The sequence below is a fragment of the Leopardus geoffroyi genome, chromosome A2, assembly GCF_018350155.1.
Source record: "Leopardus geoffroyi isolate Oge1 chromosome A2, O.geoffroyi_Oge1_pat1.0, whole genome shotgun sequence".
Taxonomy (NCBI): Eukaryota; Metazoa; Chordata; class Mammalia; order Carnivora; family Felidae; genus Leopardus; species Leopardus geoffroyi.
The window spans coordinates 24,363,288-24,390,698 of NC_059331.1; the positions used below are offsets into that span (position 1 = coordinate 24,363,288).

The 27,411-nt window shown below is 36.8% G+C and overlaps 1 protein-coding gene across 16 annotated transcripts in view; it reads right to left on the minus strand.

Moving 5' to 3' along the window:
• The window catches only part of ERC2 (ELKS/RAB6-interacting/CAST family member 2), a 937,892-nt gene that overhangs the window by 606,186 nt on the left and 304,295 nt on the right, over positions 1 to 27,411 (minus strand). For all 16 annotated transcript variants that reach the window (XR_006715875.1, XR_006715877.1, XR_006715878.1 and 13 more), the window contains one exon: positions 13,417 to 13,572. Coding sequence is in view for 12 of the 16 variants with exons in the window: in XM_045493241.1 (XP_045349197.1) it covers positions 13,417 to 13,572 (156 nt within the window). In the remaining 4 variants the exon portion in view is untranslated. The remainder of the gene's footprint in view (positions 1 to 13,416; positions 13,573 to 27,411) is intronic.

The following is a 27,411-nucleotide window of genomic DNA, read 5'->3' on the forward strand; positions in this document are numbered from 1 at the left end:
ATACCAGACACATGGACCGGCCAGGCAGAAAGACAGAGACGCCTGGTAGAAATTGTGGCTCCTTCATCTTGTTCTTGGTCTTAAAGGGAAGAATTTCAATGTTTCATCATTAAGTTTGATGTTTGTTTTAGCTTTTTATAGGCGCTCTTAAGTTTCAGAAAGTTCCCTTTTATTACAACTTTGCCAAGAGTTGTTTTTTTTTAATCATTAAGGAATGTTTAATATTAATAAACATTTTATTCTGCATCTCATGATTTATCACACTTTTCACCTTTAGTATGTTATTGTAATGAATTACACTAATGGATTTTTAAAATACTCAGCTCTCTTTGCACAACTATGAATAACTCCACTTAGTCATAATGTACTGTATTTTTTATATGTTACTGGATTCAGCTTGCTATTTTGTCAGGATCTTTCATCTATGTTTATGGATAAGAATGGTTTGTAATTTTCCCATTTTGTGCTGTCCTTGTCAGGTTTTAGTACCAATTTAGAGTGCTCCTTTTTTTTAATGTGTTCTGAAATGTTTTGTGTAAAATTAAAATCTTCCCATTAGTGTTATTAGAAATCAACAGTAAAATCAGCTAAAGCTGGCATTTTCTTTCTCCAAAGACCATTACTTACTTCATCCATCACTAGTGGTTAAAGGAATATTCATGTTTCTAATTATTTGAATCAATTCTGATAACTTTTTTCTCCTAAGAATTTTTCATTTTATCTAAATACTCACCTTTACCTAGCAGGAAATTTTCATAAAACCACTTATCTTTTGATATCTATGGCATCTCTGACTGTCTTCTTCATCCTAATACTCTTTAGTTTTACTCTCTTTTTCTTGATGAGTCTCAGCAGAGGCATGTCATGTTAAATAATCTCTTCAAAGAGTCAATTTTGGCTGTGTTGGTCGTCTAACATTCTTATTTTCTTTTTTTTTTTTAATTTTTTTTAACATTTTATTTTATTTTTGAGACAGAGAGAGACAGAGCATGAACACGGGAGGGTGAGAGAGAGAGGGAGACACAGAATCTGAAACAGGCTCCAGGCTCTGAGCTGTCAGCACAGAGTCCGATGCGGGGCTCAAACTCACGGACTGCGAGATCATGACCTGAGCCAAAGTCGGACGCTTAACCGACTAAGCCACCCAGGCGCCCCTAACGTTCTTATTTTCTATTTCATTAATTTCTTCTTTTATTTTTTAATTATTTCTTTCCTACTACTTTTTTGGATTTATTCTATTTTCTTTTCATAATTTTCTAAGTTAGATACTTATCTTTCACCTTTTTTTCTTTCCAAATACATCTTAAGACTGTAAATTTCCCTGTCAGTATCATTTTAGCTTGATCCCACTAGTTTGATACATAATATTTTTTTTATTTTTTTTTAACGTTTATTTATTTTTGAGACAGAGAGAGACAGAGCATGAATGGGGGAGGGTCAGAGAGAGAGGGAGACACGGAATCTGAAACAGGCCCCGGGCTCTGAGCTGTCAGCACAGAGCCCGATGCAGGGCTCAAACTCACAGACTGTGAGATCATGACCCAAGCCGAAGTCGGACGCTCAACCGACTGAGCCACCCAGGCGCCCCAAGTTTGATACATAATATTGATATTGTTGCTCAGTCCTAAATATTTTCTGATCTCCATATATATTATTCTTCAACTCACAAATAATTATGCTTCTTACTCAACAAATACATGGATGTTTCCTAGTTATCTTTGTGTTTTTTCTTGCTTGCTTTGCTTTGTGAATAGAGAACAAGGTCTCTAATACACTAATCATTTGAAATTAGTGTATCTTGCTTTATGACAGAGTATGCGGTCATTTATCATAAATGTATTTTGTGCACTGTGTGCTAGAAAACAATATGTATCCAAAAATTGTTGAGTGCAAGTCTATAATCATTGGCTCAAAAATGGTTTCTTTGCCTTAAAGTCTGTAACACCTTTGTCACAGTTAATATTTGGCTCATGTGTCTTTTTTCATTTTCAATGTATCATTAACTTTATGTTGTAGATGTCTCTTGCAAATAGCATATATCCATATTCTTTTATCCTCTCTGATAAAATTAAATGGAGCATTTATTACCATTACAGACATACGTGATTTATTTCAACCACCTACCTTGTGCTTTCTAAACATATTGCCATTTCTATTTCTCTTCTTTTCGTTCTTGCCTTTTGAAAGATTTTTTTATCCTATTTTTTTTTGCCTCTACTCATTTAAGACTTATACCTTTATTTATATTTATTTTATTTCATTTATTTCTAACCTTTAAGTTATTACCCTAGAAATTATAGCTTGCTTACATTTTTAACTTACCTAAGTCTAAAGTCAATCTATGCTTACTTTCTTTCAGAAAAATATAAGGATCTTGAGACACTTTCAGTTCAGCCACCATCCCCTTGACATACACGTTATTGCTGTCATGTATTTTAGTTCTTTCCAGTTTTGTTTTTAACTCATCATTACTTTTTTTTTTTTAATTTTTTATGTTTATTTATTTTTGAGAGAGAGAAGCAGCATGCAAGCAGGGGACGGGCAGAGAGAGAGGGAGACACCGAATCTAAAGCAGGCTTCAGGCTCTGAGCTATCAGCACAGAGCCTGACACGGGCTAGAGCCACAAACCACAAGATCATGACCTGAGCCAAAGTCGGATGCTTAACCGACTGAGCTACCCAGACGCCCGTCATCATTACTTTCTTTACAGTCCATGTTTATTTAGATTTACCACATTTGTCACTATGTTTGTTCAATATTATTCCTTCATATCAGATGTTCTGTTAGAAATCTCCTTATACCTGAAACGAATCATTTAAATTTCTTTTAGTGGGATTTTTTTGGTGGCAAACTCAATTTTTTTGTCTAAAAATACCACATCATTCTTTTCTTAATATTGTTGCTGAGCATTAAAAGTAATTTTCTAGGTTATGTGATATTTTTTTCTCTCAGCCATCTTCTGGCTAACATAAGCTTTTAAGAAGTCAAGCTATCACTCCAAATTCAATCCTTTACAGGTAATGGGACTTTTTTCCATTAGCTGCTTTTTAAAATAGCTTTATTGAAATATAATTTATATGCCATACAATCCAACCACTTAAGTCACAGAGTTGATGGTTTTTAGTATATTCACAGAATTATGCAATCATCATCATAATCAAACTTTAGTGCATTTTCTTCATTCCAAAAAGAAACCTCATAACAATTAGAAGTCACTCTCCATATTCCCCACTCTCTACCCCCAGCCCTAAGCAACTAGTAATATACTTTCTGTTTCTATGAATTAGCCTATCCTGGGAATTTTACATAAATGGAATCTTGTAATACATGTACTTTGTGACTGTCTTCTCTCACATAGCATGACATTTCAAGGTTCATTCATATTGTAGTATGTACCTGTACTTCATTCTTTTTTATTGTTGAGTAATACTACACTGAATGAATATACCACATTTTGTCTATCCATTCACCAGCTGAGGGACACTCACATTGTTTCCATGTTCTGGCTACTATGGATAATGCTTCTAAGAACATTCATATGCAAGTCTGTGTGGACATATGTTTTTATTTCTCTTGTGTACATATATATAGGTGTGGAACTGCTAGGCCATATGATAACTGTATGTTTAGCATTCTGAGGAACTTCTAAACTGTTTTCCAAAATGACTGCACCATTTCACATCCCCACTACCAATATATGAAGGTTCTAATTTCTTCATACTCTCACCAAAACTTGTTAGTCTATCTTTTTACTTATAGCCATTCCAGTGGGTATGAAGTAATATGTCATCGTGGTTTTGATTTCTCTAGTGACTAATGATATTAAGCATCTTTTCATATACTTATTAGCCATTCATATATCTACTTTGGACAAATGTTCTAAATGCTTTTTAATTTTTTTAATGTTTATTTAATTTTCAGAGAGAGAGACAGACAATGTGAGTGGGGAAGGGGAGAGAGAGAAACAAGGAGACACAGAATCCAAAGCAGTCTCCAGGCTCCAAGCTGTCAACACAGAGCTCAACGTGGGGCTCAAGCTCATGAACTGCAAGATTATGACCTGAGCCGATGTCGGACGCTCAACCGACTGAGCCACCCAAGCCATCCCTCTAACGGCTTTTTAAAACATTTTCTTTGCCTCTGAGATTTTATGTAAATGGACAGATTTCTTTTCCTCTTTGGGGTACTCAAAGAGTCCTGAATTTATGGACTTGTATCTATCATTAGTTTTGGAAAATTCTCAGCTTTCCACTCTTCAAATATGGCTTCTGTATAGTGATTTTGTCCCTACTCCATCTCTCTTTTCCTCTAGAACTCTGATTAGACAGATCCAAACCTGTTTATTCTGTCTTCTATGTATCTTAATTTATCTTTAATGTATTTCACCTTTTTATCTTTTATTTACTTTATACTACTCTGTTTTCTAGCTCATTAAATGTCTTTTCTGCTATGATCATTCCGCAGTTGGACCTATTTATTAAACTTTCAAATTTCCATTTTTATATTTTCCTATTTCTAGACATTCTTTGGTTCTCTTTATTTTTTTATTTTTTTTTAATTTCCATCCAAGTTAATTAGCATACAGTGCAACAATGATTTCAGTAGATTCCAGTGATTCATCCCCTATGTATAACACCCAACATGCCTCCCAACAAGTGTCTTCCTTAATGCCCCTTACCCATTTAGCCCAGCCCTCCACCCACAACCCCTCCAACAATCCTCAGTTTGTTCTCCGTATTTAAGATTCTCTTATGTTTTGTCCCCCTCCTTGTTTTTATATTATTTTTACTTCCCTTCCCTTATGTTCATCTTTTTGTATCTTAAAGTCCTCATATGAGTGAAGTCATATATTTGTCTTTCTCCAATTTCACTCTAGTTCCACCTACGTAGTTGCAAATGGCAAGATTTAACTGTTTTTGATTGCTGAGTAATACTCCATTGTGTGTGTGTGTGTGCGCGCGCGCACACACACACACACACACACACACACCATATCTCCTTTATCCACTCATCTGTCGATGGACATTTGGGCTCTTTCCACAGTTTGGCTATTGTCAATAGTGTTCCTATAAACACTGGGGTGCATGTGCCCCTTCAAAAGAGCACACCTGTATCCCTTGTATAAATACCTAGTAGTGCAATTGCTGGGTCATAGGGTAGTTCTATTTTTAATTTTTTGAGGAACCTCCATACTGTTTTCCAGAGTGGCTGCACCAGTTTGCATTCCCACCAGCAGTGCAAAAGAGACCTCCTTTCTTCACATCCTTGCCAACATCTGATGTTGCCTGAGTTGTTAATTTTAGCCATTCTGACTGGAGTGAGGTGGTATCTCATTGTGGTTTTAATTTGTATTTCCCTGATGATGACTGATGTTGAGCATTTTTTCATGTGTCTGTTAGCCATCTGGATGTCTTCTTTGGAAAAGTGTCTATTCATGTCTTTTGCCCATTTCTTCACTGAATTATTTGGTTTTTGGGGTGTTGAGTTTGTTAAGTCCTTTATAAATGTGTGCTTGATATCTTTATAGTTTCTTTCCCCTTACTCATATTTTTAATCACCTCTGTTATTTGTTTAAACATACTAAACATGCTTATTTCATAGTGTTTGCCTTAAAACTCCCACTTCTGAAGTCCTTGCCTTCTGATTCTACTGTTTGTTCTTTCTACCAGCTATCAATTTTGGTAGCTTTTTTTGTTTGTTTTCAAACTTTGTGATTTTTAAAAGATTTTTACTATGTGCTCGTTTCTTGGACTCTTATCTGGAGAAAAACTTTGAGGTCTAAGTTGAACATGTGGGCCTTCAGAGCATTGGTCTCTGCCGATACCTGGGGCACTATCAACCAAGGACCCCTTTAAACTCCATTCTCTACTTGAAGTTTTTGGATCACCTCACATTGTACGTTGGTGCAAGGGCTATCTGTGGTTATGGATTCTTAAAACTAGTTTTTTTTACCTTTCACTTTGCTCAAAGTTTTAAAATAGATTATTTTCCCTGGATTCTCCTAGTCTAGGTGGAAGAAACATACGGTGGGGAGGTTTTTAGTTTACCCTTGTACTAAGAGTGTGGCTGTCTGGGATCCCAGTTTAATGTGGCAGCGGAATTCCTACTTGGCTCTTCCTCTCGAACAGACCCAGGCTTCTGTCTTTTTCCTTCAGTGCCCCATGACTGTGGAAATTAATGCTCAAGTTCACATATCTAGCAAATGCCAACAAGAAGATAGAACCAGTGCTCTATTACCACTCCAGCCCTCTGCTCTGGCTTAGTTTTGACCCTTGAGATTCTTCCTAACTTTACAGTTCATAAGTACATTTTTAAATTTATCTTTTGAAAATATATTTCATCCAGCACTTTTTGTTCTTTTCAGCAATTAAAACTTGCATAAACAAGAACCAAGCTACTGACAATAACTGTTAAGAATGAATGGAGTGGGGGTATACAAAGAAATAAGACCCCTTCCTTTGTAATTGTTCAGGCTGTGCAATTCACTAGAAAGGTTGAGATGGAGTTTCATTTGCAGGATGAAATCAGACTAGATCAGCAGACAAATAGGTTTCATCTTGCTTGCCAAATTTAAAGATTTAGTAGTGACTGGCAGTCATGAGAAGGATTCTGACTATGCTTAAAGATTCACTGAGAGGGACTTGTGATTGATTATCAATTTGCTCTGAGTATGTGTGAACAGATGGTGGCACTGACCAGATATATACAGTACATGAAACACAGTTTTTTCTTTATAATTTAATGAATCCTGAGTCTGTTATCATTTTTACCTGCAATAAAAGTAAGTTCCATTTCTCTCGCGCGTGCTGTCTCCCATATAATAAGAGCTGAGTATAAATAAAAAGAGGGAAAATCTAAACTAGGATTAACTAAAATTATAAAAGAAATTAAATATGTTGTGATCAGCAAGATCAGCATTCTTTTCTCTTTTTTTAATGTTTATTTATTTATTTTTAAGAGAAAGCACAAGCAGGGAAGGGGGAAGGGGGGAGAGAGAGAGACAGAATTTGAAGTAGGCTCCAGGCTCTGAGCTGTCAGCAGAGAGCCTGACACGGGGCTTGAACCCACAAACTGTGAGATCATGACCCGAGCCAAAATTGGACGCTTAACTGACTGGGCCACCCAGGTGCCCCAATATCAGCATACTTCCCATGAGGTATGTTCTAAATCACAGGCAGTTGCAGCTGATAGCACAGTATCTAGTTGATTCCACATATTAAACTGATTCATCTTAAAATAAAACTAAAAAACACTTTGAACTTTAAATACCTAAGCAAAGATGATGTTTATAGTATTAAAAAATGATTTGGGCTAACTTCTACAAGTATCAGAGTAGAAATCTAGTGTAGGAATGGGGTACTGAGAGAGAAATTTAAATGAAATTAACTTGATCAACAGAATGGCATTTAATAGGAAGGAAGAACATGACAGGTTCTACATACACCTACTTTATTCAATAAAAATAGATTGATAATGACAAAACTATTTCAGTCTATAAATATTAAATAGACACTTGCTTTAAATAGCTTTCAGACTATCACTGCCATGAGGTAAATTTTAAATAAATATTTTATGCAGACAATAACAGAAGAGGGCTTTTCTAAGGGGAATATAGTTACAGGGTAGAAAATCATATTCTTCCATAAAAAATATGCCTTGTGCTTCTTTTATAGCCATAAACTCAATAAAAATGGAAAGTGATGCAATCAAACATACATGGGAACTGAGGCTGGGGAAGATCTGTCTCTGTGATGGCAAGAAGAAAAGCCAATCGGAATTACATCACATGCTTTATATGAAGTCCATGTGGACATCAGGAACACTTCATCTCGTCTGAAAGTTCTTCCACCACTTACGTCTGTGACACAACCAACACCCTGAAAACATTCCCTTGCCAAGGAAAACAGCTTCTTTTTCACTGCAGATACAGCTCTCATGTCTAGAAAGTGATATGCTTATTATCATGCCGTTTGGGTTATGAGGTTTGTAATCCTTCGGAGGTTAATAAGAAAATGTGTTACAAATTCAGAATAAAAGAAGAGATCTAAGACAGCAGAGTGGTGTCTTTGGCAAACTCTGAAAACAGAGGGAGTGACTAATACAGAAGTACTGAGATCAGTAGATGAAAAATGTAAAAATGTGTTACACTGGAAACAAAGCCCCGAATAGAACAGGGGATACCATCATTCTTTCCCTGCCAGAAAAACAATTATTTACATGGTACATTCCATTCTTAAAGGTTTAACAGTGCTCCTGAAGGTAACTCATGCTTTCCATTGCCTCTAGATTCTGTTCTCACAGTCTGAGTCCTCTAAGTTTTGGAGCTAAGAGTAGAAATTGGAGTTTCTAGAAACTGGAGGCCCAGGAGGCCTCCCAGAGCCTCAGTTCTCAGGGAAAACAGGCATATGCCAAAGGCCTTGCAAGATGCAGGGATTTCCATCCCGGCCAACTATGTCTGATATCCATGCCTTTGCACAAGTTGAGATTCTAAACTCTATTTTACATTTTTGCAATTCACCTTCTACCTTTGTAAACATGTTGTGGCATGTTTTTTTTTTATGATATCATATTTATAAAAGCAATTAGGGTCTTCAATGCTACTTAACTTAATCACAAAGTTTTCAACCAGTCCCAGTCATCTGTTCAGGATCAAATGGAGGTAAAATGCAGTAAAGCTTTACTTATTTTAATAATTAATGCAAGCAGCACTCCTTTATATACCACAACATTGTCTCCATATCAGATTTCACTGAAACATTTAAAATTATCTATTCTAACATATTTTTATATTTAAAAATAAGTTTATATACAAGAATTATTGTTAGCTGCCTTTATTACCTACTTAGAGCAAATAATTACATATTGAGATTGAGACTGATTTGAGGTCATGCCCTGTTAATGAAAAGCAATCAAATGCTGAGTCAATTTTATCACCAATGGGTCATAAAAACAATTTTCAGCTAAAATGTCCCCCCTAAAAACCAAATGAGAACATAAATATGTGTTTACCCAATTTTAGGATTTTTTTTCATAATCAGGTTGAATTTTTATATCTTATTTTTTTTTAATTTTTTAAAAGGTTTATTTATATTTGAGAGAGAGAGAGAGAGAGAGAGAAAGAGACAGTACGCAAGCAGGGGAGGGGCAGAGAGAGACAGAGACAGAGTCTGAAGCAGGCTCCAGGCTCTCAGCTGTCAGCACAGAGCCTGATGCCAGGCTGGAACCCGTGAACCATGAGATCATAACCTAAGCTGAGGTCGGACGCTTAACTGACAGAGCCACTCAGGTGCCCATTATTTTTTTTATTTAAAAGTATCAAACTTCCAAATAATCATAATAGAACTCATTTTAGATTTCTTTTAAAGAAATACTCAGATTGAAGAGCACTTCCAAGCCCGCTGCCTTTGCAAACAGTAATCACTCCTAAGGAGCCTCTCCAAAACACCAGCTAAGAAGAAGTTCCCTGGGGTACTTTTAATTTTTTTTTTTTCAACGTTTTTATTTTTATTTTTGGGACAGAGAGAGACAGAGCATGAACGGGGGAGGGGCAGAGAGAGAGGGAGACACAGAATCGGAAACAGGCTCCAGGCTCTGAGCCATCAGCCCAGAGCCCGACGCGGGGCTCAAACTCACGGACCACGAGATCCTGACCTGGCTGAAGTCGGACGCTTAACCGACTGCGCCACCCAGGCGCCCCTCCCTGGGGTACTTTTAAAAAGCTTTCTAGGTGCGCCTGAGTGGCTCAGTCATTTGAGCATCCAACTTTGGCTCAGGTCATGATCTCACTGGCTCATGAGTTCGAGCCCTGCATCGGGCACTGTGCTGACATCTCAGAGCTTGGAGCCTGCTTTGGATTCTGTGTCTCCCTCTCTCTCTGCCCCTTCCCGCTTGTGCTCTCTCTGTCTCTCAAAAATAAATAAACATTACAAAAAAAAATTTGTTTTAATCCCAAGTAAAAAGCTTTCTATATATTCACTGCAAACAGCAAGAAGACATAACAATATTTAGCTGCAATTTCAGATTTGGTTCCCAGAGTTCCACTCCCCTCCTTATGCAGCATTTCATAAGAATTTCTGAAATGTTCTACCAAGACTCTGAGTCTTTGTAAACCATTAAAACAACGGTTTCTAAAGTTAACTACCCCTGCCTCAAATCCAGCATTTTTTGCTAGTTGGGATCCAAAGTCACTTTCTGATTTCCATTTCTATCACTGCCTCACTAAACCCAATGAGTTTCAAAACTACATTTCCGTTTCCGAAGTAAGTTTCAGAGCCTCTAGGTGTTTGCAATTTAAATCTAACATTTTTCCCCTTTTGGAAAATCTGCCATTTCACATAGACATGAGTTCTTCCCACTTCCTCCTCTGTGTGGAGTTGGGGTAGGATGGTATTTTTACTTATCCTTCTAAGTTTGCTCAGTCACTGATTTCAGTTTGCATTCTTCACCAGACCTGTCATTGCTGTTTTGACAATCTGGTTATTTAGACAAAACAAAACAAAACAAACAAACAAACAAACAACACTAACTAAGCCTAAATAACTTTCATTACTCCAGCCAGAACTGAACTCTCCTCCCAAAAATCTTTGGGGTAGTTTTTCCAGTACATTTCTTACTTTCCCAACTAGGTGGTCAGTATTGGCTTTGAAGTGAGTAATATTTTGAATATGCACTACTTTTAGAGCCCCTCAGTAGCTAGCTCAGTGCCATGTGCTAAAACCAAGGTTTAGTAAGTCTTTGAGGAACACAGAGATCCAAAATCCATCACTGAAAGTTTTATCCATGCAACTCTGCATAAATGAAAGAGTTCAAGAGACTCTAACGTTGACATTAAACAATTGTTCTATCAATGTGCATACATAATCATTGCAAGAATTAACTCTTCAGATATCTGTGATGATGTTGACAAGCAACATATTCATATAAATTCTGTAGAAAAGTTATCCCAATAGGCCACAATGGACCATAAACTATGCTAATCATCCAATTTTAAAGGGTATCAATCCATGCCTCTAAAATTTAACAAGTTCCATGACAAATGATTTACCCAACTGGAATCAGTTCACACAGACTCTGGGATCCCACAAAACACAAAACACAAAGCACTCAGGACTAAATTCTTAGCAATTTAGTAATTATAAATACTTCCTCAATAATAATGGGCATAATTATTAATTAACTTTTTGAGCCAGGCATTTTAATTACATTATTTCATTTAAACCTCTAAGTCTCCCTCTTAAGGATTATGGTATTGCCCCATTTTATACGAGAAGAAAGTGGTTGCATGACATAACTCACTCCTCAAGGCCATTCAACTAGAAAAGGCAGGCTAGAGATCTGCCAGAGTCCACTATAGGTGTCAGCCTGCACTCTTTCCCCCTTACTCCATTTCTCTACTCAAACATCCTTCTGACCTAACCACTTTTGGAAGAACTCTAGAAAGTAATCAGACATTAAAAGTTAAAACCAACTCAAGGACTGATAGTCTCTCAGACACCTGTGGGCTAATAAGGTAAAGAGTTGCTTGCTGAAAACCATATGCATATATGGTTATTCACCTGGACAAATTTCATGGCATTTTTAGTTGTAGAAGTGGCTTGAACTATCTTCCACTGCTGAATGACAGGATGGGACAAAAGGTTTAAGTCAAAACAGTAATTTCCCAGACATTATGAGTTCACTCGTATCTTCATAGTTTCATTGCAAAAGTGAATGGTCATCATTTGGTCAACAGGCTACCCTACCACTATGCTTGCTGCACCCCAGCTCAACTCTCTGAGAGGGAAGGACTGCAAAAAGAAACTAGAAGGGAGGGTTGAACAGGGAAGCCCATTCTGCATTTTGTGGAACTCCTTGAAAGGAAAAGGTTACGTTCAAACCCACTAGACACTCTCCTCAGATCTCCCTCAATTCCTTGATCCAAAGTTTTAATCATAATCTCAACATCAACTTGTAAGCGCAAAGTTGGCAGAAGTAAGGAAAATTTTTGTTTTTTCCCTGGAGAAACGCACATACATACACACAGAGACATATGTGGTGAAGTACATGCTGGATATTACTATTTCCTCTCTATAATTTGCAAATTCTCTGCAATAAATATGCATGTATTTCACAATGATAAAAATCATACTATCATTTAAACATTTTTTTTCTCTCCACTTCCACTGCTTCCTCACAGAAGTCTGCATGACTCTTAACTCTGCTGCATTTTATAAGGCAACAAACAAAAATAAAACTTCAATAACAGGGGTGCTTAAGAACACATGGTAAAAGAAAGAATTTTTAAAAATTGGTGTGGTTATTATTTCCAGAAGCAAAATGGTTTAAATTCAGGGATAAATAAAAGCATCTCAAACTCTCAAAAGATCTATTTGGGGCAATTCATAAATTAATAATTATGCACAGGTAAAAGTAATAGCTGTTCGGTTCATTTGCAGCCCAAAGTTTAATTTTGAAAAATAACAAACCAAATTCCTTAAAACTGGGAATACCAATATAAATCAATGGAATGGGTTACTATAATTATACTTTATAAATATTCTATAGCAACAGATATCAACAATATAAAACTGGGAATACCAATATAAATTAATAGAATGGGTTACTATAATTATACTTTATAAATATTCTATAGCAACAGATATCAACAATATAAAACTGGGAATACCAATATAAATTAATAGAATGGGTTACTATAATTATACTTTATAAATATTCTATAGCAACAGATATCAACAATATAGTAACACTATCAACAACAATGACCATCATTTACTGAATGCTTTCTAGAGATCAATCAAGGGACTAAGTGCTTTAAATGCATAATCTCTTGGAATTGTGAAAGCAATCAATGATGCAGGTCTCTGCTTTTTTCCACTCCTATTTCATGGATGAAGAAACTGAGGCTTAAAGAAGCTGAATAATTTAAGCGAATTTAAGCATTAGGATGCAAAATCAGTTCTGCCTTAAACACTATGATAAAACCAAAATGTCTTTATACCATTGAAGTGAGTTAAATTGGCTTCCAAGATCAACACCTTCTGAGACAGTCACCTTCTTAGGGATGGGTCAAAATTTGGCAATGACAGAAACTTTGCAAAAATAGCAAACTTATGAAAACTCAGGAAATTTGGAAGACAGGGGACTATTCAAAATAAATGTTAATTCCCAAGACATCAAAGTTACTCATTAGAAAATCTTGAACACCTTAATTAGTAGAAATCTGAACGAAAATGTTCCCCGATTTCCTTTTGGAATCTACACTTCTGAACTAACAATCTTCTGCCTTCTTCATTATTGTCCACGTATTTCATGATATCACATAAAACCAGTTATGTGGGTATTTGGGGAAGTATGTATGTAAATAATAACTTCCCAGTCACATTAAGAGTATAAAAGTTTGTAACATTGGGCCATACCTTGGTTTTCATGAACTTGGAGTGACTTTTGTAAACCTCTATTTGTTTGATCTCTTCTTCACGGTCCTCAGTGTTCAGCACACCATTGGCTTTTAGCATCTGGATCTCATCCTCCAGATCCCTTATGTTTCGCTCTAATGAAGCAATTTTTGTGTCCTGTTGTTAAAAGAGAGAGACAGAGTGAGAGAAAGAGAGGGAAAATTGTTTTTTCAGTATTATCAAAACAGAATTTTAGAAAGTAATTTTGGGAGTAATACATTAACTATGGTATAGACATAACCCTGAATTCAGAACAATGTATGTTTTTCACTTCTCAGGATTGCTTGTGAGATGATTCTTTTAGCTCCCAATAAAGATCATATGTCAATACAATATGGAGAGTTGCCTAGATAGTTTTGTCTAATATCTGGGAATCAGATTACCAAAGCAACAAGGATAAAAGCAATCTAACGTGTTAATACACACACACACACACACACACACACACACACACACACACTATTTAAGTGGACTAATTTGTAATTTCAGATATAGTTTACCAGCATATAATTTCTAGTCTACTTGTAAACATAAAAATGGTTTGTTCATGCATTCATTCTATAGCTGGATTTATAAGGCATGATTGGAATCGACTCTGACAGAGGAGAAAATTAAAATCTACTAATGAGAAGGATTCTCATCTAGAATACAGACATCAGTGCAATTAAATAACTAAATCCTGATATACTAAATATTGAAAATTTGTAGTAACCAAAATATCACAATGTCATGATGTATTTGGCAAGCAGCTCCCTGAGTGACAAAAACATTGCTACCTTGAAGGTCATCTCTAACCTACTGACTTTTGGAGTTAAAAAACTAGAAATATTATACTCAAATGTGGGATTGGGAAAAAAAAAACCAACCATAGGTAATTTTTTAAGGAAATGACAGACCCTATACACAAGATAGAGCATAGTAAGAAATGAGGTGTTAGAAAGAGAAGAAAGAGCTCTTAAAGGGGAAAAACCCTTCCCCAACCTCAGGTATTAATCTCCAATCAGTTTTGGGAAGGAATCATGTTGAAAGTTTGACTGTAGGTTTCCTATCTACCTGCTCTTTTATTGTACAGATCCAAGGAGCTGCTATTACATTTGTATTTGAATGTTAATGAAAAACAAACTACAATCTAATTTTTTTTTATCAATTCATTTTCAAGAATCTAAAAGACTAAAGAGTTCCAAAAATAAAGACAATGAGTGGCCTATTCTATTTATAACTAACTCATATGAAAAACTTTGCAATAAATACATCTGTCCTGATTTTGTGGCTATTTTCTACCTTAATTTCCTCTATTGTATGGCCTATGGCATGTCTCATGGAGCAATATAATAATCATTACATTGTCATCATCATTAAATAGAGGAAAATGAGGAGAAACAAATACTTATTGAGTCCCACTGTGTGCAAACATCCAAGTGCTCTAAGTGCCGAAGACATTTTTATCAATTCTCAGAAAAACCTCAAGAAGATGAAATAAAAAGATTCTGAAATTTGCAAGATTATTATGGAATGTTATATCCTATAGCATTTCGTTCTCCTTTTGAAAATAATATTGTTATTTTTTCCAGTTATAAAAGTAATACACCTTAAATTCCTAGAAAATGAAGAAAATCCCCTCTAATCTTACCATCAAGAGATAACCATCACTAATGTTTTATGTACTGCTGCCAGGATTTTTCTATTTTTAGATGCAATTTCCAGAAATCTTGTATGCTGCCAGTTTGAGTGAAATGAGTGTCAAGGACTAAATGTCTACGTGCCTCCAAAATTCCTATGTTGAAGCTCTAACCCCTAATGTGCTGGAGATGTGATGGTATTTGGAGATGAGGCCTTTGAGAGGTGATCAGTGTTACACGAGGTCATGAGGATGAGGCCCTTGTCAGAAGAGACACTAAAGAGCTTGTTCTCTCTCTCTCTCTCTCTGCCCTGTGAGGGCACAGCAAGAAGGTGGCCATCTGTGAGCCAGGAAGAGACCCCTCACCAGAACCGAACCTTGTTGGCATCCTGATCTGGGACATCCAGCCTCCAGAACTGGGAGAAAATACATTTCTGTTTTTCAAGTCCCCCAGAAGTGGTATTTTCTCATAGCAGCCCAAGGTGATGAATGTAGGGAGGCATTTTTAGTGACTCTTTTGAGTTCTGAGCTATGAGAACTCTGCAGATAAAAAGAGAAGCAATAGGGGCGCCTGGGTGGCGCAGTCGGTTAAGCGTCCGACTTCAGCCAGGTCACGATCTCGCGGTCCGCGAGTTTGAGCCCTGCGTCGGGCTCTGGGCTGATGGCTCAGAGCTTGGAGCCTGTTTCCGATTCTGTGTCTCCCTCTCTCTCTGCCCCTCCCCCGTTCATGCTCTGTCTCTCTCTGTCCCAAAAATAAATTTAAAAAAAACGTTGAAAAAAAATTAAAAAAAAAAAAAAAAAGAGAAGCAATAATAAAAAGGCTACGAGGGGCACCTGGATGGCTCAGCCAGTTGAGCATTCAACTTCAGCTCAGGTCATGATCTCACAGTTTGTGAATTCAAGCCCCACATCAGGCACACTGCTATCAGCACAGAGTCCACTTCGGATCCTCTGTCCCTGCCTCCTCTCTGCCCCTTCCCCACTCACACTCCTTCTCTCTCACTCTCAATCTCTCTCTCTCTCTCTCTCTCTCTCTCTCTCAAAAATAAACATAAAAAAAAAAAGGCTGCGGATACTTTCAATAATAGCCAAATTATGGAAAGAGCCTAAATGTCTATCAACTGATGTATGGATAAAGAAGATGTGGTTTATATATACAATGGAATATTACTTGGCAATGAGAAAGAATGAAATCCTGCCATTTGTAGCAACGTGGATGGAAGTGGAGGGTTTTATGCTAAGTGAAATAAATCAGAGTAACACAGATATCATATGTTGTCACTCATATGTGGAACTTGAGAGACTTAACAAAAGACCATGGTCGGGGGGGAAATAGTTACAAACAGAGAGGGAAGGTGGCAAACTATAAGAGACTCTTAAATACAGAGAACAAACTGAGGGTTGATGGGGGTTGCAGGGGAGAGGGGAAAATGGGTGATGGGCATTGAGGAGGGCACTTATTGGGATGAGCCCAATAAGTGTATGTAAGTGATGTATGTAAGTGATGTAAGTGATGAATCACAGGAATCTACCCAAAAAGCAAGAGCACACTGTAAATACTGTATGCTAGCCACTTAATAATAAATTATATTTTTAAATGATAATAAATAAATAATAAATAAAGGGTCTACTGGAAAAAAATAATTAAAAAAGTAAAAAAGGAAATACTTATTGAACACATTGTATAGGCAAAGTACTATTCTGGGATATATTTATATATAAAAATATATAAAAGTACATAAAACATTATATATGCATACATATCAGATATATGAAAATAATTTGGATTTTATGCATATATAAATACATATTTATATAAAAATAAATAATTTGAATAAAAAATTAAAATTAAAAATTAAAAAAGGCTGCAGAGAAAGAACTTCTAAGTGTTCATAAGAGCCTTCTAAACAAATGGGAGCCATTTTAAATCAAAATTTTTTCTGACTATAAAATTAAAATATGCTCATTATAGAAAACTTGAAAAGCTATATAGATAATTATGACTGTACACAATCCCATCACCCAGATATACCCACTATTAACACTTTTATTTATACCCATGAAAGCCTTAGGATTATATTATTACTTTAAGATATATAAAAACATAGATATCAATTAAAACCCTAATCAATATGACAGAGATTTTCTCTTTTTTAAATACAATCTTTCAGCATCTATAAATATCTAAGTACAATCTTTACAAGAGTTTAACTGTAAGTTAAGTGTGAAAAAAAAATCAATGCTTTGCTAACCCAAAATCTTCCGGGATTTCAGACCCAAGTCTGAAGTGAGCATATTTATATGTTTGTATGTACATATGTATACACAAATATACATGTATAAAGACATATGTGCAATACACTTTGTGGTCCTCATGTCTTACACCTTAATGTTTTCATACACTTAGATTTTCAGGTGTCAATCACATAGGTATGGGGAGAAGAAATCTTCACCTTTCCCATTGGTCAAATCCTGAGGCTTTAGTTAGCAATGACCACAACTACCAACTTCTAACTGGGTTGGAAGGAGCTTTTCACTGCACTTTAAAAAATTGCATACTGCTAAAGAAAGATCAGAACAGGGTTAAGATAGAAAGTTTTGTGACATGAAAAAAATTATCTTGACCTATACGCATCTGAAGTAAATTTTCACTAAATAGTAAAACACATAAGAGGAGGTGGGTAGGGCAATGGGGTAAATTGGTGATAGGCATTAAGGAAGGCACTTGTTGGCATGAGCACTGGGTATTATATGTAAGTGATGAACCACTGGATTCAAGTCCTGAAACCAATACTACACTGTATATTAACTAACTTGGATCTAAGTAAATAAATTTTATAAATCTATTATATTTTATAAATCTATTATAAATAGAATATTTTTAACTTTTACAAATTTTCTTTTTTTTAACATTTATTTATTTTTGAGACAGAGAGAGACAGAGCATGAATGAGGGAGGGTCAGAGAGAGAGGGAGACACAGAATCTGAAACAGGCTCCAGGCTCTGAGCTGTCAGCACAGAGCTCAATGCGGGGCTTGAACTCACAGATCGCAAGATCATGACCTGAGCCGAAGTCAGACGCCTAACCGACTGAGCCACCCAGGCACCCCTACAAATTTTCTTAAATTAATCACCTTTCTTTTTCCTCACAAATTTTTTTCCTTAAGCTGCAGGTGTCCCAAAATACTATAAAAAAAAAAAAAAAGTGGGGGGGGGGAGTCATTTAGTCATTTTAATAACAATCTATTTTTTTTCTGTTCTTATTTAGGTTTCTATTCTTTAAGAAGCCAAATTTAAGGTCAACAGAATTCATACCTGAAATCTTGAGCACAGGGTAAAGGAGATAGGAGAATATCATTAAGATCGAGAGAAGGGAAAAGATACAAAATACATAGATATATAAGATGGTGTATATTGACTGTGCCCAAGAAAATATTGAAAATGCTAGGCAGATAAAGACATGAGGAAATAGAAGTATGAAAAACAAACAATGTCTGTCATGGTCACAGCTTCTCAGCTGCCTCTGAGGAATTCGGAAAGAAGAAATTTTATCTTTTTCTTTTTTTTCAAATCTCTAAAACTAAGACAACTTACTATAAACATATATATTTAGGAACTACAGAAGGCAATTACCTCACAGGTCCTACTATGGCTCAATGTGATACATGGGTGTTGTCCTGCAAAACTGATACTAAGTGTACATCCCAAGAACTCTAAGCACTAATCTACAGTAGAGAGGGGGAAAACCTAACATGAAGACATAGTGCTGAAAAGTGCAGTTTCAGAAGGAAGAGCAAAATTTACTCCCTATCACCAGTTTCCTTCATCTGAACATCTTTACAGGTTATTTATCACCAAATTTTAAACAATTTATGTAGTGACTTTCAAGTATTCATTTTGATTATGTTTCACAAATAAGCAAACTATCAAACTCGATTAATTGTGGACCTTCCTTGGAGATGGGGAAAGTGAAATACTACATAGAAAATCTTTTCCTGAAACCACAGAACACAAAAAAGCTCTGTGATAAGGGGATTTCAGGGTCATATAAGTTTGAGAAATGCTTATTGGGGATCCCCTATGCTGATCAGCATTAATGGCTCTGGAAGTCCTACAGCAAAGTATTCTATTTAATTTGATTTTTCTCAGTACTAATCCTCTAGAAGTCAATTATTGAAAAAAATATATGATTTTAATGACCACATTAAGCTCAGAGTTATATACTAAAGTGAAGAGTCAAAACAATGATTTGGATTCTTCATGGGAAATTTTGCTATGATTACTCCCCATTTAAAATAATTATGTGCTTAAATATCCAGATCACCTTTTGGCTTCTGTCACTCAAAAGTGGTTTACTGAGTGCCTGCTCTGAGCCCAGAGCACTGAAAGAACACAGACTCCCATAGTCTTAGAACCTACCACTTCATGTCATAGGTGACATTTTTCAATAGTCTTGAGATAAGACAACCATGAAACTGTTTTGCTTTTACATCATATTTTCATTAAGAACTGTAAGAATATGGGGGGGGGGAGTTTCAGGAGGGAAAAAACAGCTTAAATGTGTTTGTTTCATTCCCTATTAGTTAGAAAAAATTATCTGAATTGAATATCTCTTTCAAATCATTTCTTTCCACACATTCATAAAATAATACTTGTAAAAATTTTATACGTATATTTGCAGATCATAACTCCTACTTAAAGATTCATACTCAAGACTATTTTACATCTATCATTCAAAAGATATAAAAGAGGTATCTGATGGGCAGCTAACACATAAACGACTGGAACTGAACCCCTAGCATCCATCAACCCAACAGGCCTATGTGCTGATTCTTACACCAGCCATAAATATTAGCACGAGCCCATGGGTGATGGAGTACAGCAATGAGAATGGATGGGAAGATTGAAATAAGTTTATCTCTGCTTTATCTGTTTTCTTTTTTTACTAATCTCTGAATATTTCTAGGACATGTGTGCTACAGTTGATAGTAAACTGAGACATGCACAGTTTTCTCATACTAATTAAATCTTAACAAGATTCATGGGACCCTTCTCTAACATGGAGTATAATCTAGATCACTATTACTCAAAGTGTGGCCCACAGACCATCAGCACTGACATCACCTGAGAGAGTTTTAGAAATACAGAATCTCAAGTCCCAACCCAGACCTACTGAATCTGAATCTGCATTTTCACAAGGTTCTCAGGTGACTTGGGTGTTTTAAATGACTACAAATGTCCAGCATACACAAGGGACAAGACTGGTGTCCAATGTGGAAGAGACCAAGACAACTTTATAAGCTAACATTTAGAAAAATATTAACCTACTCTCAAGAGCTATCCAACTTGGCCTAAGTATACACCAACCCTGGGAATAAACTTTCTGGAGCATCTTTGCCAGTCCAGAAGACTTTATTATCCTTTTGCATTTGTCAAACAGTATGTTCCCCTTAAACAGCAAGAAAAAGATTTCAAGTCCTCTCCAGGAACAGTGAACACTGAAATGATGAGTGGGCAGAACATAAAAAAAGCAATATCATTTAGTCACAAAAAGTAATAATTATGTTATTGCTAAGTGTCACAATGTGCCTTCCTTACAAATACAGTAAGAATTACTGGTTTTATTTTAATATGAGGCCAAGAAAGAAAATACAGTCAGTTTTTATGGAGCATGGAACTCACCGTGATCACATATCGGTCTGTAGACATTGATCAACAAACTTAGGGCCAATTTGGTTTAAGGAAGAAGATGTGATCTAATGTTCAGGAAGTGTCCCAACCTAATTATATTATACTTTATTTAGAATAAAATTCTAGACTATTATTACTGGATGCCACAGAGGCTCCTGAAGGCTTAACTTATAAAACTCATCTAGTTGTAGTTGCAAACATAACTGAACGGCCCTTGGTCTTAGGCTATCTGAGGAACGCCCTGACTTTGGAAGCATTTACTGTGTGGGATTAGCCACAGTTTTGTGAGCCCAAGTCAAGCACTCCAGAAAGAAGTCAACTTCGGCCTACAGCATGTTAAAGGAAAAACTAAAAACAAAAAAAACAGTAACTCACCTTCTTGAGCCTTATCAAACTGTAAAAAGATGGTGACCTAGATGAGATGACAGGGGACATGCTGTTTTTTGTGATAGTATTGTTTTTTGTGTTTGTCTGCTTGTTCAGATGGTACCTAATTCTTTATAGCAAAATGTACAAGCACAGAATCAAGTCAAGTTCCAAGTAATTAGGGTGCTACAATGTTTCTTTCCATGGCCTTATTTGCCTACTTCTGACTCATTCTTCATGAAGCCCATGTCCCTGGAATGCATCCTTTCTGTTGTTCTGTCTCTGTGCACATTGCTAATGACCCACGGGCAGAAGATGTGTATCCAGTGTTTCTTTCTGGACACAATGCAACCACTGAGGTTTTGGTCTGCATGTATGAATTTGTTGATGTTGTTGTTGTTATGAGACTCAAGTCTGAAAAAAAAAAAAAGAGCTGAAAATAAAACAATCCTCCTGGGGGCACCTGGGTGGCACAGTTGGTTAAGCATTGAGATCCAGCCCCAGCACTGGGCTCTGCATTGACAGCATGGAGCCTGCTTGGGATGCTCTCTCTCTCCCTCTCTTTCTGCCCCTCTCCCCCTCATGTGTGTGCTCGCTCGCTCTCTCTCTCTCTCTTTCTCTCTCTCTCTCAAAATACATAAACATTAAAAAAATCCTCCTGACCCTTAGGGAGTCACAAACCTGGATGTAAATCCTGATTTTTATGCCTTCGGTCAAGATACTGAGCCTCTTTGAAATAAGACCATGCTCAAGAGCATGTCATGAAAATTCCAAGTGATCTATAATGCATGCAAAGTACCTATCATGGAACCTTCCCCATGAGAGTAAAAGTTTGTCATCATTATCATAAGCCAATAACAGTACAGTAAGCCCCCACCCATTCCCCAGTTTTGTGAGGTACACATGTAGAAGACAGTAGCTTCCGCTTTTAGTCCACCCCATTTAACTTTGTGAGCATATTTCTTTTTTTTTTTTTTTTAATTTTTTTTTTCAACGTTTATTTATTTTTGGGACAGAGAGACACAGAGCATGAACGGGGGAGGGGCAGAGAAAGAGGGAGACACAGAATCAGAAACAGGCTCCAGGCTCTGAGCCATCAGCCCAGAGCCCGACGCGGGGCTCGAACTCACGGACCGCGAGATCGTGACCTGGCTGAAGTCGGACGCTTAACCGACTGCGCCACCCAGGCGCCCCTGTGAGCATATTTCTAACCTTACTAATCCCATAACACAAGGCTGTTATAAGAATTACATGAGTGACAACATGTATATCTCCCAGAATTATAGCTAACACACAGTAGGTGCTCTACAAAGATTACCTTCTTCCCATTTTTAGCTGTAGCATTTATCAATTACTTTTTAATTGTCTACTCAGCTTCTTTTCCTTTTAGGAACTACATCTCCCCAACTCCCTGTGGTTTTAGTGGGGTTTTCATGTGTGACCCTGCTCAGTGGCAAGTACCATGGATTCTCTGGATGCTGATTGACCTGGGGTAAACTCATTATGCCATCAAGGCCAATCAGAGTTCTTTTAGGGAACTGACATAACTTCAGGGGTCTCTCCTTTTCTGAGTTTATGTTTCTCCTTTTCTGAGATTATGAATGATAAGGAAAATATCGGCCTGTGGCTGGTTATGGCCTTCTTTGATACCATGATTAAGAATCTGCCTAAATGACTGGGCCCTTATAACATCATTTGAACAGCTAGATAGAGCTATATCTTAACCATCCAATCCCCAGAATTCCAAAATACAATAGCAGGGTTTCAGCCACTTGCAACTAGAAGAGTATAACACAAAAGTTATAGCATGAAAGAGAATACCAAAATACAGTTAGATATAATATTCTACAAGTCTACAGAGAGAGGTCAGAAATGGGTAAGACCACCATAGCAGAGTCAACAAATCTCCAGAAAATCCCCTAATATAGGGTCTGGAGATGGATAAGAGTAAGATTATCATAGAGAAGATGAAATTCTTTCCGGCCAAAAATAATAACACATGCAAAGTAAAGAGTACTCAGCATGGTGTCCAGCACATAATATTTAATTAATATAAATTGAAAGAACAAAATAACAAGTATGAATTATGTATGAAGGAGGAATAAGAAGACAGGACTAATTAAGAAGTACAGATCACAAAAAAAAAAAAAGAAGAAGAAGTACAGATAATTTTTTTCTGCAGAGGAGTTAGAAAAGAAAAGAAGGACGGGCTTAATGATAAGCACTCTTGAGAATCAAGCAAGGAGTTTGTACTTGGGTCTGATTGGGAGTCATTTATAAGCTGGTAAAAAGACAGCAACAAGACAGCCTTTGGGAAGTTAATAATAAAAATAGAAGCCAAATGGGAGTTGAGACAGTAGACATGACAGATCATCAGCCTAGTGGTGAAAGAATTCTTAGACAGGGTTAAGAATTGAGGAAACAGAAAACAGTACAGGAATCACCAAAAAGAAGTGTAAAATTGATGGAAGTCATAGAAAAGTCACAGAAAATAAGAGAGTTAGGTGTCAAGAAAGAAAGAGTCAAAAAAGTTTTGAGGAGACTTTAAATCCCATAGAATCATGGTGATTGTTATGTCACTGAACAACCAGCATAGCATAGGAGGAGAACCAACCAGAACAGACACCACCTAGAACAATGGAAGCAGGTCTGGGGAAGTTTCTGAAAGACCAGGGGTTAACTTTTTAGTTGCTGGAGTGGGGGAGGGTACTCTGGGGATTTGAGATAACCACAGAAGTATTTCAATTTTAACCTAGTGGTTGCACCTGTGCCTCTTGGCTATTGGCCCTTCAAAGAAAGTTGCTTCAATTAATACTGATAGCTTTCTACATTCCCAGTGCATGGAAGAGAGCATGGGTTAATCCAAAATCATTTCCATGTGCCTATGACATACACTAATGTAGAAGCTCCCCAGTGCCAATCTGTGGACTAGGTGCATCAGATTCATCTAGGGAGTGAATAAAAACTATCAATGACTTGGTGTCACCCAAGGACATTCCCTTTCAGGATGGAGGTGACACAAAACTCTGTATTTATTTGTAAGCTCCTCAGGTGGGGAACAAAGCCATATCAAAAGATTTCTTTTTTAGACCTATGTTTTCTACCCCATTTATGTTGAAGATATATGTATATTTGCATTATCTGAATTTATAGAAAAGAATAATATAGAACAGAAGCAAAGTTTCTCTATTCCGCATTAAAAATGCAGTTAATAACAACAACAGCTAATGTGTATGGATTACTAAGGCAAACACTGTGCTAGAAAATCTCATTTAATCTTCCCTATAACCTCATGAATTAAGTACTTATTTTATCCACTTTATAGGTCGGAAGACCTACAGAAGGTAAATAACTTGCCTAAGATTTTCCCTTTGTTGAAATAACTTTCTAGGCCCAAGATGGCTCTACTTCTGCTTGGGATTGCTTGTCGGCAAACCAATACTTAGATAACTTTCATGTCCCTGTAAATGCTCCCCTTGACCAGAAATGTAGTATATCTAGTCAGCCAATCCCCAAATGACAAGCCAATTCTGAGTTCTAATTTCCTTGTTCCTTCTCAACTCAAACAAGTTTGACTACGTGACCCCAGGCAATCATCTCTTTTTTAAAATTTTTTTCTTTCTTGTTCTTAATTCTTTATCCTATATAACTTTCCTGACTTCCACACCATTTTCCAGTACTCCAAATGGACACTGCTTCAAAAAGTCCTAGATAAAATTTGTTTGTATCACCTAAATTGTCTTCTTCAATCATTTTTAAAACACCTTTAATAAACTGGAATGGTTCCTTCCACATATAGAAGAGAAGAAGCCACACAGTGAGACCTCACTGTCCCCAGGAAAATCTCAGGAAAACTAACCTCAGAGAAGGTTTGCCACCTAGAAGCTGGGCTATTTTGATACTTTCTTCCACACAGTAAGATTAGCCTTCAAAGATCACGGGGCAAGGTCAAAAGAAAACAGTGAAAAGATTTGGGAGAGAAGACAGGGAGGAAGAAATTTCAGAAAGTGCTTCCAGATGACAGGGTAGCCCCTCGGTGTGTGCAGCCCAACCCTCCCTAAGCCTGGATCAAAGTCATCTTCCACATACATATAAATACAAAGAGTTTGAATTCCCAGAGATCCAGTGAAATACTACTTTGTAAAACAGTGATTGCATTTCAAGGAGTATTGAAAAGATGGACATCTGAAACCTCTATTCTCTTCCAGTGCTCTTTAGGAAAAGATTGGGTGAGAAAGCTCTCTTCACTGGCCTCTAGCAACATGTATTTGCTCTTCCCATTCCTTTTAAACCATCCCTGCAATGCCTTCAACAGCCCTGGTTGAAGTCTTAGGATCTCAAAACATACCACAAATCCTTCTATGTTCAACCAGTTTATCTCATGGAAAAAGCAACAGGCGGCAGAGGAATTCAGGCCACCCCAAGTTACCAGCACGGCCTGATGGATGTGGAAACTAGACCATGCCTTAGGGATGAGGCATGTGACGACCGGTACACTGTCATTACTGAAACTTGAAAGGGGAAGTTCACATGAGGCCTGTGGTTGACTTCTCAACCCTGCTGGCTGAGGCGCACGCCAATAAGGAAATCGCAATCCCTAAATAAACAATAGGCTGGGAACCTGAGCACCAACAAGGGAGAGAGTACAGGGGTTACTGGCCTGGGCAGGGCTGGCAAAGATGGAACAAACAAAGCAAAGATTTAAATTTTGCAAGAATGTCATGTCAATTCAGACTCTCCAGGCAGGCCCTTTGAGACTCCAAATTGCCAGTCACCAAGCCTCAAAACTTGGTAGAATTTTTAAAGTCAGGACTCTTGGTCCAATCTCTACATTGCCAAATGAGAAAAATAAGAGCCAGAAAAGACAAGTGACTTGCCAAAGGCCCAATAGCCAGAAAGCCAGGTCCCTAGGTCATTTATTACACCACAGGCCTATTGGGAGTTGCTATTTTTTTCCTCCACTGGTTTCTCCTCTCAAAGATGCTTTTAAAGTCTTTCCACACACCAGCTGTGTGTGTACTCTGAGCTAAGATTCTGCCTGAAGTAATCTTGTTAAATTTCTTGTCTGTCCTTATTCAAATGTACCACCTCTTTTTTATAGGTAAAACACAATTTTCAGTCTAAAAGGGAAGGGATAGAGAAGCAAAGAATTCTTTGAGCATTTATTATATACCAGGATTTTCCCACACCTTCATTCATTTTTAACATTCTCCATAACCCTATGCAGGCTGGTATCAAGGTTCCATTTCACAGATGGGAAAGCTGGAGCCCAGAGAAACAGTAAGCAGGAGAGCCAGATTATCAATTTCCATAAATAATCTAAGCTTTTCCTCTTTGGAATCTTCTCAGTTCAACAAAAGAAAACCAGGATAGAATAAATTGTGCAGCTTTAAGCTTTTTAAAAATGAACTTACCATTGTTTTTCCTAAATAATAATTCCTAATCATTCCTATGTAATGAATACAAATTATTGCAAACATAAAAATTTAGGGGGGGTGGGGAGGAAAACATCCTTTACAATCACCTCATCCAGAATTAGTGTCAACATTTTGACATTTTTTTCCTCAAGCTTTTACTCTACATTACATTGAGAATATATCTTCTTTATATAGTAGGAATATTAAGTCTCCAACTACTATAAACCTTAGAAATACATCTGATAGGTTACTGTATAGTTCTGTTTATATTTTTAATTTTTAAGTAAAGTTATTGATCCTTTCCTTTGAAATATCTTTAGTTTTGAATAATAGTTTTATTGATATACACATGTGCCATAAAATTTACCCCTTTAAAGTATGCAATCCAGTGCACACTTTATTCCACAGTATTTTTACCACCAAAAGCCCTGTACCCACTGGCAGTAACTCCTTTTTCTCCTCTCCCCCATCTCCTAACAGCAACTAGTCTACTTACTATATCTGTAGATATACCTATATTAGACATTTCATATAAATGGAATCACATAATAAGTGGCTTTTTGCACCAGCTTCTTTCATTTAGCATTATGTTTTCAAGGTTCACCCAGGTTACAGCATGTATCAGTATTTCATTTCTTTTCATGGACAAGTAATATTCCACTCTATGTGTTTACCAAAATTTGTTTACTCGCATAGGATAATGGATACTTGGATTTCTTTTTAGCATTTTGGTTATTATTAATAATGGCATATGAGCACCGGTGTACAGTCCAGGTTTTTACATATGTTTTCAGTTTGGTCGGGTGTACCCCAAGGAGGACTACTGAGTCACACAGCAACTACATTTAACACTTTAAGGAACT